Source organism: Chlorocebus sabaeus, chromosome 11, assembly GCF_047675955.1.
Source record: "Chlorocebus sabaeus isolate Y175 chromosome 11, mChlSab1.0.hap1, whole genome shotgun sequence".
Taxonomy (NCBI): Eukaryota; Metazoa; Chordata; class Mammalia; order Primates; family Cercopithecidae; genus Chlorocebus; species Chlorocebus sabaeus.
This window is the reverse complement of record NC_132914.1, coordinates 47,384,419-47,396,452: the sequence shown is the minus strand read 5'-3', so window position 1 is coordinate 47,396,452 and position 12,034 is coordinate 47,384,419. Positions and strand designations below refer to the sequence as shown.

The following is a 12,034-nucleotide window of genomic DNA, read 5'->3' as shown; positions in this document are numbered from 1 at the left end:
TTCCTGTGGAAGTTCAGGCAGATGCATGGGGCAGCAGGAACCATAGGGAGAGGTGTGATGTGGGGCTCTCTTCCCCTTCTTTGTTTCTCTCACCTGCCCCACTTTCTTCTCTCACCTGCCCCACTTTATAAATTCTTCCATGTATAAATTCCAACCAAAGACTTCAACCCTACTTCCTTTTTGAGCCATAGTGACCTCGTTTCCAGCTAGTAGCTGGGCTTGTAGCTCAGACCTGGGACCTCTTACACATGGTTTATTATCACCTTACTGCCCCCACTAGATGCATGTTGGGAGCTGGAGATGGTAAGAATAGACATAGCACTTTAGGGGCTAGATGAGTATACAGCTGATTTAAGAGTATATCTGCGTTATGTTTATAATAAATAGATAGTGTGACAGAATAAATGTTTAAGGATTTTCTTTTGATTCCATCAAAAGTTGGAGGACCTCCTTCTAGGATTTGTTTGCTTCTTCTGGAATAATGCAGGGCCTATGTGACTCCTCAGGGACCCTGGATGCACACAGTTCGTGTCCCCAGGGATGAGAATGCCAAGAACTGGGCAGAGGTAAATGAAGTGGTCATGCTTGGGTTACCAGAGAGTTAGAGCTGAACTTGGACAGTAGCTAAAGGAGAGAAGGATGAGAGGCAGCCTTCTAGGTGGCTGGCACTATGCTCGGGAAGAAGCTGAATTTGTGGGAAGTCACATGGGTTATCATGCAGCTGCAACACCTTGGGTAGGGGATCATATTTGATCCAAGATTACAAGGGAGCAGGTACAGTGATCTGATTAAAGTGTCAGACTGCCTTTAGTCTTTTTTGTTTGTGTGTTTTGTTTTTTTTGAGATGGAATATTTCTCTGTTGCTCAGGCTGGAGTGCAGTGGCGTGATCTTGGCTCACTACAGCCTCCACCTCCTAGGTTCAAGCAATTCTTGTGCCTTGGCAACCTGAGTAGCTGGGATTACAGGTGTGCACTACCGCGCTCAGCTAATTTTTGTATTTTTGGTAGAGACGGGATTTTGCTATGTTGGCCAGGTTGGTCTTGAACTCCTGGCCTCAAGTGATCTGCCTTCCTTGGCCTCCCAAAGTGCTGGGATTACAGGTATGAGCTACTGCATCTGGCCCAGACTGCCTTTAGAGGTAAGGGCTGTGACCTGGAACAAAGACAGCCAGACTGATGAGAAGAAAGGTTTGGCTGAATGGGGATAAAGGTAGGGAACGTAGCCTCTAGCATGCGTAGGGCTAGTCCATGGATGAAGTCCTTAGGCTTCACCCACTCATTCTCTCATACCTTATTCAGTCACCAAACAGTGGTGAACAAAATAAAATGATTGCTGGGCTGTCCTTCAAATAGCCTATATTAGAGTGGCTTGCCAAGGGGTTAGGGTGCTTTGGGGTGTCTTAATTAATTGGGAGATGTGTCATTAGTAATTTGCTACTAACAATTAAAGTCTGGTACTTTTGTGAATTTTTGCCTAAATATTTTTTTCCTAAAAAAATTTAAGCAGTTATCTTCATGCTAATGTTCTTCTCATTCACTTGTATGCTGATATGGGCAAGAGGGTCACAGTTATAGCATCTACATGGGTTGTGGGTGGCTCAGGATTCACCCATGGGAGTGGGTGTTGTAGGCAAGTTACCTGTCTCTCAGGTGGTGGGGGAAAGGCAAACTGAAAAAAATTGCTGCTTTAACCTGGTGGCTTTTCAAATTTTTTGACCCGTCTCATGTTCCCATCACATTTTATGGTATGATGTATGTATATGACACATTTGTGTATATACATAAAATATAAAATAAACTAAAGCTTCACAAAGCATTATTTATACTTCCTATTTGCAATGAATTCTGGTATCTTCTATTCTATTTTAATCTGCTCGTTTTCATTTAAAATAGAGTTAATTTTGACTCATTAAATTGATTCTATGACCAGAGGTTTGGAAAACATTGCTCAACCAAACTCAACTAAATATGAAGGGGAGGCTGGAGGACTGCTCCACTTTTCCAAGCTTGCCTTATCAGCGATGGAGTGTCAGGGTGAAGTCTGAGGGCCCAGTAGCGGAAAGGTGTGGGCGGTCTAGTCTTTCTCTTTTCCAGATGAGGGGAGGTTTCAGTCTTGTTGACTCAGGTTCTCTCCTCAGAGCTCCATGAACCTGCCTCCAGACAAGGCCCGGCTTCTGCGGCAGTATGACAATGAGAAGAAGTGGGATTTGATCTGTGACCAGGTATGGGGTTTCGGAAAGAGGAGGGAGGTGGGGAGTTGTGCCTTGGGCTAGCTAAGGCTGTGGGGCCAAAGACATTGAGTGCAGCTCTGGGTCCCTTGAGGAACCCTGGCCTAAGCTTGGCCTCATCTGTGTTCACTTTCTTTTCCAAGAAGATTCTCGTAACAGAGACAGAGCTAGCAAGCCAAGTTCTCCTCTAGCTCCCACAAAGAGCTGTCTTGATTTCTTCCAATGGGCAATAGTATAAGGGGGTTTGTATAGATCAGGGGTATAGGATTGGCTGTGCAGGTTCAGGGCTATGCCTGGCAGGGTGCTCAAAGGACTGTTGATCTCTCACTCTGTCTTAGCCCTGGCAAATAGCAGGGTCTTTCTCATTATCTCGGGGCCTCTAGGAATGAGAAGCCCCAGGCTCTAGTCTTTTGTTCCAAAATCTCAGAAGAGTCAAGGTCTGAAAACTCTCCCTACATGAACTGTGTTGAAAGCTAGAAGAGAATAGAAATCATTACTTTGCTCAGAGTTGAGAATCTTCTAACACATATGACCTGGCTCTTTCCCTTGCATGCATTTGAAGATCATGAGTCACGAGTCTGTGAACTCAGACAGGCCTGTATGCACGGCTGGGAGAGTTGCCTTTTACCTTTTTACATCTTGGTAGAGATGGAAGTATCTGGCAGTGTGGGTAGTGTGTTTACCCAGAACTTTGCCATGTACAGTTTTATTATTTCTTTTCAGGCTCTGGGTGAAATAATAATAGGTAATGTGTATTGAGTGCTTGTTATGGACCAAGTACTCAACACACTGAAATACCTCATTTAGTCGTCACAGAACCCTCTGAGGAAGGCAGTGTTGGCATTTTACAAATGAAGAACCCAAGGCTCAGTAACTTGCCTAATGCTAGTAAGTGATGAAGCCAGGGCTGAGCTCAGGCAAGCAGATGCCAAGTCTGTGCTAACTGTTCTGTTCCACTGCCTCCCCAGGTCATGCTGCTTGACATAAGCTAGGAGTATGCTTCAGAGATCTTAGTCCAAGTCCCTTCTCCACCAAAGGTCAATTTCCTTGTGTTCTGCATTAAGAGGAGTTGGTTAGCACGTGCTTGGGGTTTGGAGAATAGTAACCCTTTGGTATTGAGGTTCTTTAATTGATGATCTCTCAGTCTTTTCTAGGTCAATTTCAGCTGTTTCTCAGACCTTTCGTTTTTTTCTTCCATTTGTTTTTAGGTCCTATTCTGTAACATTATATCATTCTCCTGGACATTTTTCAGCCCCTCCACTCTTCAGATATCCAGCTCTTCAGATATCTTGGTGGTGGCAGCCCTAATAGGACCAGAATGCAAAGGGGTACTCCCTGAGTTTCTTTTTGGGTCAGATGAAGGGGTTGGGCCAAAGTAGGGCGTGGTCCCAGGCTCTATGTAGAAGGGAATCGAGGGATGACCTTGCTGAACGCAGCCTTCAGTATTTGAGGTTGCTTTGGATTGCTGGGGTCTGGGCAAGGAGCAGTGTTTGCAGCCCTGAGCTGTGTCAGCTCAGCAAAACCATTCCAGTCCCAACTGCAGAGTTCATTGCTGAGACAGTTGGATTCTACAAGGCCAAGCTCCTCTCCCCTTGGCATTCCTAACCCATATCCATTAGTTGGCCAGGCAGTGAACAGCATTTCCCAATCATATCTTTTTTTTCTTTCTTTTCTTAGAGAGGGATCACACTCTGTTGCCCAGGCTAGAGTGCAATGGCATGATCATATCTTACTGTAGCCTCAAACTCCTGGGCTCAAGGGATCCTCCCACCTCAGCCTAAGTAGCCAGGGCTACAGGCATGTGGTAACCACCATGCCTGGCTAATTTTTTAAAGTTTTTTTGTAGAGACAGAGTCTTTCTATGTTATCCAGACTATTCTGAAACTCCTGGCCTCAAGCAGTCTTCCTGCCTCGGCCTCCTAAGCCCAATCAATTATGTCTTTGTTTTGGGTGCTATTCACAACTCTGTAATCCTCAATATCTTTGTAGCAAGCAGCACACTTTAAAAATACTTTTTGACATAGAAAAACATTTTAGGCTCAGGGAGCACTAATTGGAGGAGGAGGAGATGGCAACAGATGGCAACACCTGGGGATAAGTCAAGGAAGGTAACCTCAAGTTTAGGTGATGTCTAGAGCCAGGTGACAACTTGAAGAGGCTGAGTCCCCTCACACTGAACACTATGAGTGCTCTTCTTCCTCAGTGCCCTCCTCAGGTCTCTGGTTGTCTTTGTGGATACGCATATGCATGTTTCCCTTACAGGAACGATTCCAGGTGAAGAATCCTCCCCACACTTACATTCAGAAACTCCAGAGCTTCTTGGACCCCAGTGTAACTCGGAAGGTGAAGTATGAGGCAGAGAGGCCCCATCTTGCCAGCCTTTATAGTCCTGTGGGGTTTGGGGGCAAACCCTTTGACTTGGATATTGGACATCTGTTTCTGAGCCTTGGGAGCTGGATTTCAGGGTTCTGTGGCCGGGGGCCTGGAATGGCTGGCCAGTAATGGAGGGAAAATCTGTAACTGCCCTCTTGTATTCTTCTCCTTCTCTACCCTTTTTTACAGAAGTTCAGGAGGAGGGTGCAGGAGTCAACCAAAGTACTAAGGGAGCTGGAGATCTCTCTTCGCACCAACCACATTGGGTGAGTTGGATTGGCTGCAGTAGCCTCTTCACCTGGCCCCAGGCTGTTGGCTGGGCACACAGGATCTGCTGTCCTCTGGGGATGGTGTTCCTGTTCATCTTCCCTGCCATGGGGCAGAGTTGCCCCTTGAATGGCTTCTGGCTCCCCAGAGCTTTGGACTGTTTCTTTTCTGACTTTTCTGCCCCCTCAGCTCTGCCAGCTGCTGACTAGATGTTTCTGGCAAGCTTGAGGCCTCTCCTGGGGTCCTCCGCCTGTGGCTTTGAGTGGAAGACATTCCCACAGCAGTTGAGACTGGAGTCTGCCTGTGGCCTGGTGCTGGGCCAAGCGAGGCCCAGAGAAGGCTGAGGGTGGGGGGAACATACTGTATTGGGTAGCTGAGACCTACTTCCCGTTCTGTGACTATTTGGACTTTTTGGTGCCTGGGAGAAGATAATCTTAGTTCATGAGCAGAAGAAGCTTCCTTAAGCACCAGGAAAGATGTAAGGCAATGGGGACCAGGAGCTGAATATTTTCTATATTCACAGACCGTGGTGCTCCCAACCCATTGATAGGGCCCTTAGGAACTGTGTGAGTCTTCTTTTTTCCGGTCCTTGAGTGGGAAACCAGGAATTGCTGAACAAGCAAAAGGCTAATGTGTGAGGTACAGTGAAAGAGGGTATTGGCCTCAGTGTTACGAAACTGTAATCAGCAAAGATATATGAAAGTGAGAGAGAGAAAGAGAAAGTATGTATATGTGTGCGTATGTGTGCTCATGCAAAAGGACAGTGAGGGACATGTGATGTAGAACTGCAGGCGGGGGTACAGACCTGATGGAGAGCCTGGCACAAATGTCCAGTGCTTATGAGTGAGCAGTGGAGGCCCGGGTGGGGGTGGGGTACCCAGGCTTCCTGACAGTGGGGTAGAGACAGCCAAATGACATCATCAGCCTTTCCCCTCCTGTCGTAGCAGCAGCCCTCATCCACCCCCAGGGCAAGCCTTCCCGGGGTTCTTTAGAGGGAGAGGACACCTGTGTGTGTAGCCAGTTGTAGCAGCAATCACAAGGGAAACAGCACAGGAGAGAACAGGAAAGGGATGGTTCCTGGCCTCAGTAACTGTGCTCTGGTGGCCCGAGTATGGCTTCTGTAACTCATCTGTGAATCAGACATTGAAAGCCAAGCCACTGAGAAAGGTGTGGCCAAGCCTCTTCCTTTGTTTGGTGAATCCTTCATGGAAGGACAAAGTGGCAGGGGCTGCTTAGTACCCTTGTGTGTGAGGGCAAGAATGACAGCAGTGGCAACCCTGAGTGCTACCTGCCACCCGAAGCCATTCCTCTGCATTCCTCCGCATTCCTCCATAGTCCCTTCTGTCACTCTCAGCCCTTCTGTCTTCTTTTTGTTTGTTTTTAAAGGCAGGGTCTTGCTCTGTTGCCCAGGGTGAAGTACAGCGACGTGATCATGAATCACAGAAGCTTCAGCTTCCAGGGCTCAAGTGATCCTCCTATCCCAGCCTCCCAAGTAGCTGGGAACACAGGCACACACCCATGCCTGCCCATGTTATTTTATTTATTTATTTATTTATTTATTTATTTATATTTTGAGATGGAGTCTAGCTCTGTCGCCCAGGCGTGATCTCGGCTCACTGCAACCTCTGCCTCCCAGGCTCAAGCCATTCTGCCTCTGCCTCCTGAATAACTGGGACTACAGGCGTGTGCCACCACACCCAGCTAATGTTTGTATGTTTAGTAGAGACAGGGTTTTGCCATGTTGGCCAGGCTGGTCTCAAACTCGTGGGCTCAAGTGATCTGCCTGTTTTGGCCTTCCAAAGTGCTGAGATTATAGACGTGAGCCACTGTGCCTGGCCTGCCTGGCCATTAAAAAATTTTTTTTTTTAGTAGAGACAGAGTCTAGCCTTGTTGCCTAGACTGGTCTTGAACTCCTAGGCTCAAGTGATCCTCCTTAAGAATCCCAAAGTGGAGCCACTAGTACCCAGCCTTGTTTTCTTGATTAAGTCTTGCTGTAGTCATCTGAAGATGGGGGTGCGCTTTCATTGGGAGAAGGCCACAGAGGAGTTTATGACAGTCCCTGCTGCCTGCCCCCTCTACCTGGTGCCTGCTCCTCTGGCTGCTGGCCAGGAGCTAGGTCCAAAGCAGCGTGGTTCCCAGGCCTGGGGCCTCTTGGCAGTTGGCACACAAGTTAGAGGTCCTGGACATGGTCTTTTGTTCCCAGGGAATAGCTCAGTGCCTGGCATTTTAGGCATGCCTGCCATCTGAACTGCAGCTTCTCTGGGTAGAGTTATGTGGAAGGATCCTTCCTGGATTTCTGGGAAGCGTTTGTCAGATTGTGGGTGCTTCAGGGTGGAAGGAACCCAGGGCAAGGTGGGGAGAGGAGGATCCTGCTTTGGTCACAGCCTGATCAGCCCCAGGGCTTGCAGAAGTTGGGTGTGCAGGAGCAGCAGATGGGAACTCAGGTTCTGGAGAGGGACAGGCTGGGAAGTGGGATTCCGGAGCCTCTCCAGCTCCTCTTTCCCTGGTTTGTATTGGTTTCTGTGCCTTGCCTAAGCACCCTTTAACCTCTCCTCAAAGTGTCAAGATCCCGAAATAGCAGTATAGACTCAGACAGGAAATGAGAAGGGGGTGGGGAGCTGGAGAGCAGACAGACAGGAAACGGGAGGCCTGTTGGCCCCCAGAGAGGAAGCTAACTTCAGGCAGCTCCGGTGTCAGTCAGCTTCAGCCAGAGCCTGCTGCCAAATCTCAGCTGGGCCTGGTGTTGTAGCTCTAGTCTCTCCGTAGCTTGGGGTGTGGCTGGCCAACATGGCGCTGGTTTTCCAGCTGTTGGGGAGAAGAGGCCCCGCACGGCAGTTTGGGCAGAGCTTTCCTATAAAGACCCCCAGAAATTCTGAAGGAGTAGAGCACTCTAGATTAGGGTTTCATCCTGAGCGTTTTATGTTTCTGCTATGGAATGAACCTGTCATATAACAGTTCCCTAGATTTGTCCTTGACTTTCATTCCAGGAATATCTCAGCCCAAAAGGACTGAAAGCAGAAGGGAAAATAATGCCCTGGGATATGGTCCCTAGCTGCTTTGTTGTCTACCTTCCTGGCTGAGTGGGGGCCCACGTCCTCAGGTTGACTCAGAGTGGTCATAGATATCCTGGAGTTCCTTGAGTTCCTGATCACCCCCGTGCTTTTTCTGGTTCTGACAAACTCAACATGACTAAATACAGAACTCCTATACATCTCTGTTTGCTCACTGCTTTCCAAAACTCCTCTCCTTAAACTTGGTAGAGAGTGCTTTGCCCCAGGATACTTCTGTTCCAGAGCTCTCCTTGACTCTTCCTGCTGGTGTCTTGACAGGCTTCAGTCAGGTTGGAGACTTGCTGGCTTCAGTCAAGCACAACTCTGCACACGGGCCTGTGGTAAATGCTCTTGATACTTCCTAAATTCTTCCAACAAACACTGAGCAAGGACATGTGGAGGGATACAGAAAATAATTGAGCCAGGGTCTGGCCCTTAAAGAGGGAGTACTTGAGAGCTTGTTTGTCTAAAGCACCTTCGTGATAAAGCAAGTGGTATTAGAAGGGCCTGTACTTTCCCCATCCCTGGCTTCCCTGCCTAGGGGAAGTCCATGACCGTGGATGGGTCTGTCATGGGTTTTGATCTTCAGAATTTTCCTAGCCTGGTGCTGGGTTCCAGGAGGAGGAGGTGTTGGATCAGAGGCATGTCACCCTCCTGATCCTTGACCCACTTTAGCAGACCCCTTCCACTGTGTTTCCTTTATCTGCAGGTGGGTGCGGGAGTTTCTGAATGATGAAAACAAAGGCCTGGATGTGCTGGTGGATTACCTGTCCTTTGCCCAGTGTTCTGTCATGTGAGTACCACCCCGGGGCTAAGGTTGGGGACCAGTTGGGAGAGGACATAGTTCTATTCTGCTTTGATAAGGAAGGGTGAGAGTTCAACAATGAAGATGGAAATGGGAATCCTGGACAGGAGGGAGTAGCCCAAGCAGTGGTGTGGAAGTAGGCAGGCAAGCCCAGAGATGTCTGGGGATCAGTGAACAATGGTACTAGGCTGAAGTAGAAGATAAGATGCATTTTGGAGAATAGGAGAGAGAGATGGAAAGGGAGCTTGGAATCAGAAGCCAAGGCATCCAAATGCCAAGCTGTGAGCAATCCAGGGAAATGTCCTGGCTTCTGGTAGAGATGCCTTCGTGGGATCCATTCATCTTTGCAGAGTTGAGTCTTCCAGAAGCAACTTTGGGTTTCCAGACATGAGAGGGTTACTCCAGGTCATTGTTGAAGAATCCAGGAACAGTGAGCATGACCTTTTGACCTGGATAGAAAAATGAAGTATTCAGGAGTCTTTTTCTAGCAGGCATGGGGGCTTGGAGGCAGCCAGAAGTGAGTTAGCACAGAAAAGGTGGCCTGGTATAGTGGAAGGAATGAGAGCTCTTGAGTCAGACAAAGCTGAGTTTGGGTCTCAGTTCTGTTATTTACTATCTGTGTGACTTCAAAGCAAGTTTTTAATCTTCTTCTATGAAAGGAGATCCACATTCCAGGGTTGTTGTGAAAATTAGATGATGACGTGTTAAAACACTTAGTATTGTTTGGAACATACTAGGTCTGTATTGTGGTAGCAGATCTACTGTTAATTTCATTATTATTATTTAAAGTAGCATACCCTACCACAATTACCTGAATATATGGAATTACATAATAAGCATAATGACCAACACATTTAGACTTATACCTAGGACAGGTCAGCATTAGGGAGACCAGTCTTCCCGGTTTGCCCATGACTGTCCCTAGTTTTCCCCAGCGTCCCAGGAAACTCCTCTATCCTAGGACTCAGCCCTAACATTTTTTTGAGACAGGGTCTTGCTCAGTTGCCCAGGCTGGAGTGCAGTGGCACAATCTCGGCTCACTGCAGGCTTGACTTCCTGGGCTCAAGCAGTCCTCCTGCCTCAGTCCTGCCTCAGTACTGCCTGAGCCCTGCTGAGTAGCTGGGAGCACAGGTGTACACCACCATGCTTAGCTAACTTTTTGTGTGTTTTTGGTAGGGATGGGGTTTCACCATGCTGCCCAGGCTGGCCTCGAATTCCTGGGCTCAAGCGATCCAGCTTGCCTCCGCCTTCCAAAGTGCTGGGATTGCAGGTGTGAGCCACTGCTCCCAACCAGCTTCCACTTTTCTAACTACTGTCCTTGCCCCCTTGGCCATTCTTCTTTTTCCAGCAGGTCTTCAGAGTCATCTCCTTAGGAATTTGAACTGATGCTTCTACGTTCAGTGCCTCTCTCACCTTTTCCATGTTATCCTCTGTTAAAGGCAAGAGTGGCCCACTTTCATTCTTGTCTCAGCAGAAGTCATACCTCGTGTGATTCTCCTCTCTCTTAAAAAAATTCTTTTTATAGAAAGAAATGAAAAACATTTGGTGAAATAATTTTTCTTTAAAAATTCAGAGCTTTTATAGTAAAAAATGTAGCTCATTTTTCCAAATAAGCCTATCTCTCTTACTTGAAAAGCAAACAAATTCCAGCCGCCCTAAACCAAGAGTACCCTGGAACCTCAGTATTGTAGTGTCCATGGCAGTACCTTTGACTCTGTTTTTAAAAAAGAAGGACTCTGTGTGGGGGGGAGAGTGTGTGTTTTGGGAAGGATTGAGAGGGAAAGGGTGAGGCCAAATAGAGTTTGAGTGAAGATACGTGTTTGTAAACTGCATATATCAGTACAAGAGGATACAGTGTTGTTGCTGATGGAGTCAGCAAGCTGTTTCCCTGTCAGGAGATTCCTCTGATGTCTACTTGAGAGCCCCATTAAACACCTCCTGATCATGAGGACACTAAAGCCTGCTCCCACTTCCTTTGGAATATTCTGACATCTGTAGATATCCCTTCCTATTCCAGAAAGCCTCAACCTCTGTGCCTTTGACCCCATATCTGAGCAGAATGCTTTTGGGGGAGAAGAACCTGTAGGAGATGCTCCCTTAGTCTTTAATGACCTACATGGAGGAAGAGGACAAGAAGGAGAGGGACAGTTTCTCAGAGGGGTATATCCTGAAGTGAGGATGTATGAGAGAGGAGTCTCTGTGAGTTTGTGATCTTGGCCGTCTTCCTTATCCTGGCCACACTGACAAACTGCTGACGGTTGACTGGGCGCAGTGGCTCACACATAATCCCAGAGCTTTGGGAGGCCAAGATGAGAGATTGCTTGAGCCCAGGAGTTTTAAGACCAGCCTGTACAACATAGCAAGACTCCATCTCTACAAGAAAATTTTTAAAAATTAGTCAGGCATGGTGGCACGCACCTATAGTCCCAGCTACTCGGGAGGCTGAGGCGGGAGGATTGCTTAAGCCCAGGAGTTAGAGGTTACAGTGAGCCACGACTGTGCCACTGCATTCCATCCCGGGCCACAGAGTGAAACCCTTTCTCTTAAAAAAAAATAATAATAATTGCTGATGGTGGAAGACATCTGGTTCCAGGATCAGGAAGTGACAAACCATTCAACTCCTGCAGAGGCTAGACTACAGGACCCTGGTCCACAATCTCAACTTATAATTTCTTCCCCCAGGGCAACTGAAGCCCAGGGAGCCTGTATACCTGAAAAACCTAGAAACCTCAAGTAACCAGAACCATAGAGAACCTGGTCATTAAAACCCAGTGCTAAGATGGGGCAGTGGTGCTCCTCCAAACAATAAAGGACTGTCCCACTCTGGGTTTGGCAGAACCCCCTTTCCTTTCCATTCAGTCCTGCCATCCACAATCAACTGGACTCCTTCAAGGCACTGAAAGGCCCTTTGGGTGCTGGCATTTGCCAACTAGCAAGACCTGCAGTTGGCCCATTCCCCACCATTCCCTCTACGGGGCAGATTCTTCATGGGGGGCCACAGCTTCCTAGAGATGTTCCATCTAAGCTGAGAGTGCAGAAAGACTGCCAGCTCCTGAGTGGCCCATGGGGAGGACACTCCTCCTGGAGTTTCCTGGCCAGTGGGGAGCAAAGGAGTTGGCCTCCATCAGCTTCCCATCTCCTTAGACTGCCCTCCTGGTTGCTGCCTGTGCTTCTTCTGCCACTGTTCTGTGTTAGTGGCTCTTCCAGCTAGGATCAGGTCTCTGCTGCCCAGTTCTGCTTTTTCTCCTTGCTACCCCTGCTTCTTGTTGCCCTGGAGGCCTGAAGGGTGGGGGTAGGCTCGCGGGGAGCCT

At 48.0% G+C, this 12,034-nt stretch overlaps 1 protein-coding gene across 7 annotated transcripts in view; it reads left to right on the top strand.

Moving 5' to 3' along the window:
- The window catches only part of FMNL3 (formin like 3), a 62,861-nt gene that overhangs the window by 37,260 nt on the left and 13,567 nt on the right, over nucleotides 1–12,034 (top strand). For 4 of the 7 annotated variants that reach the window (XM_037997162.2, XM_008003160.3, XM_037997161.2 and 1 more), the window contains exons 2-6: nucleotides 2,139–2,222; nucleotides 3,437–3,556; nucleotides 4,491–4,571; nucleotides 4,791–4,867; nucleotides 8,628–8,711. In XM_037997162.2, the coding sequence (XP_037853090.1) occupies nucleotides 2,139–2,222; nucleotides 3,437–3,556; nucleotides 4,491–4,571; nucleotides 4,791–4,867; nucleotides 8,628–8,711 (446 nt within the window). The remainder of the gene's footprint in view (nucleotides 1–2,138; nucleotides 2,223–3,436; nucleotides 3,557–4,490; nucleotides 4,572–4,790; nucleotides 4,868–8,627; nucleotides 8,712–12,034) is intronic. The other 3 variants (XM_008003159.3, XM_008003158.3, XM_008003157.3) reach the window with 1 other exon arrangement.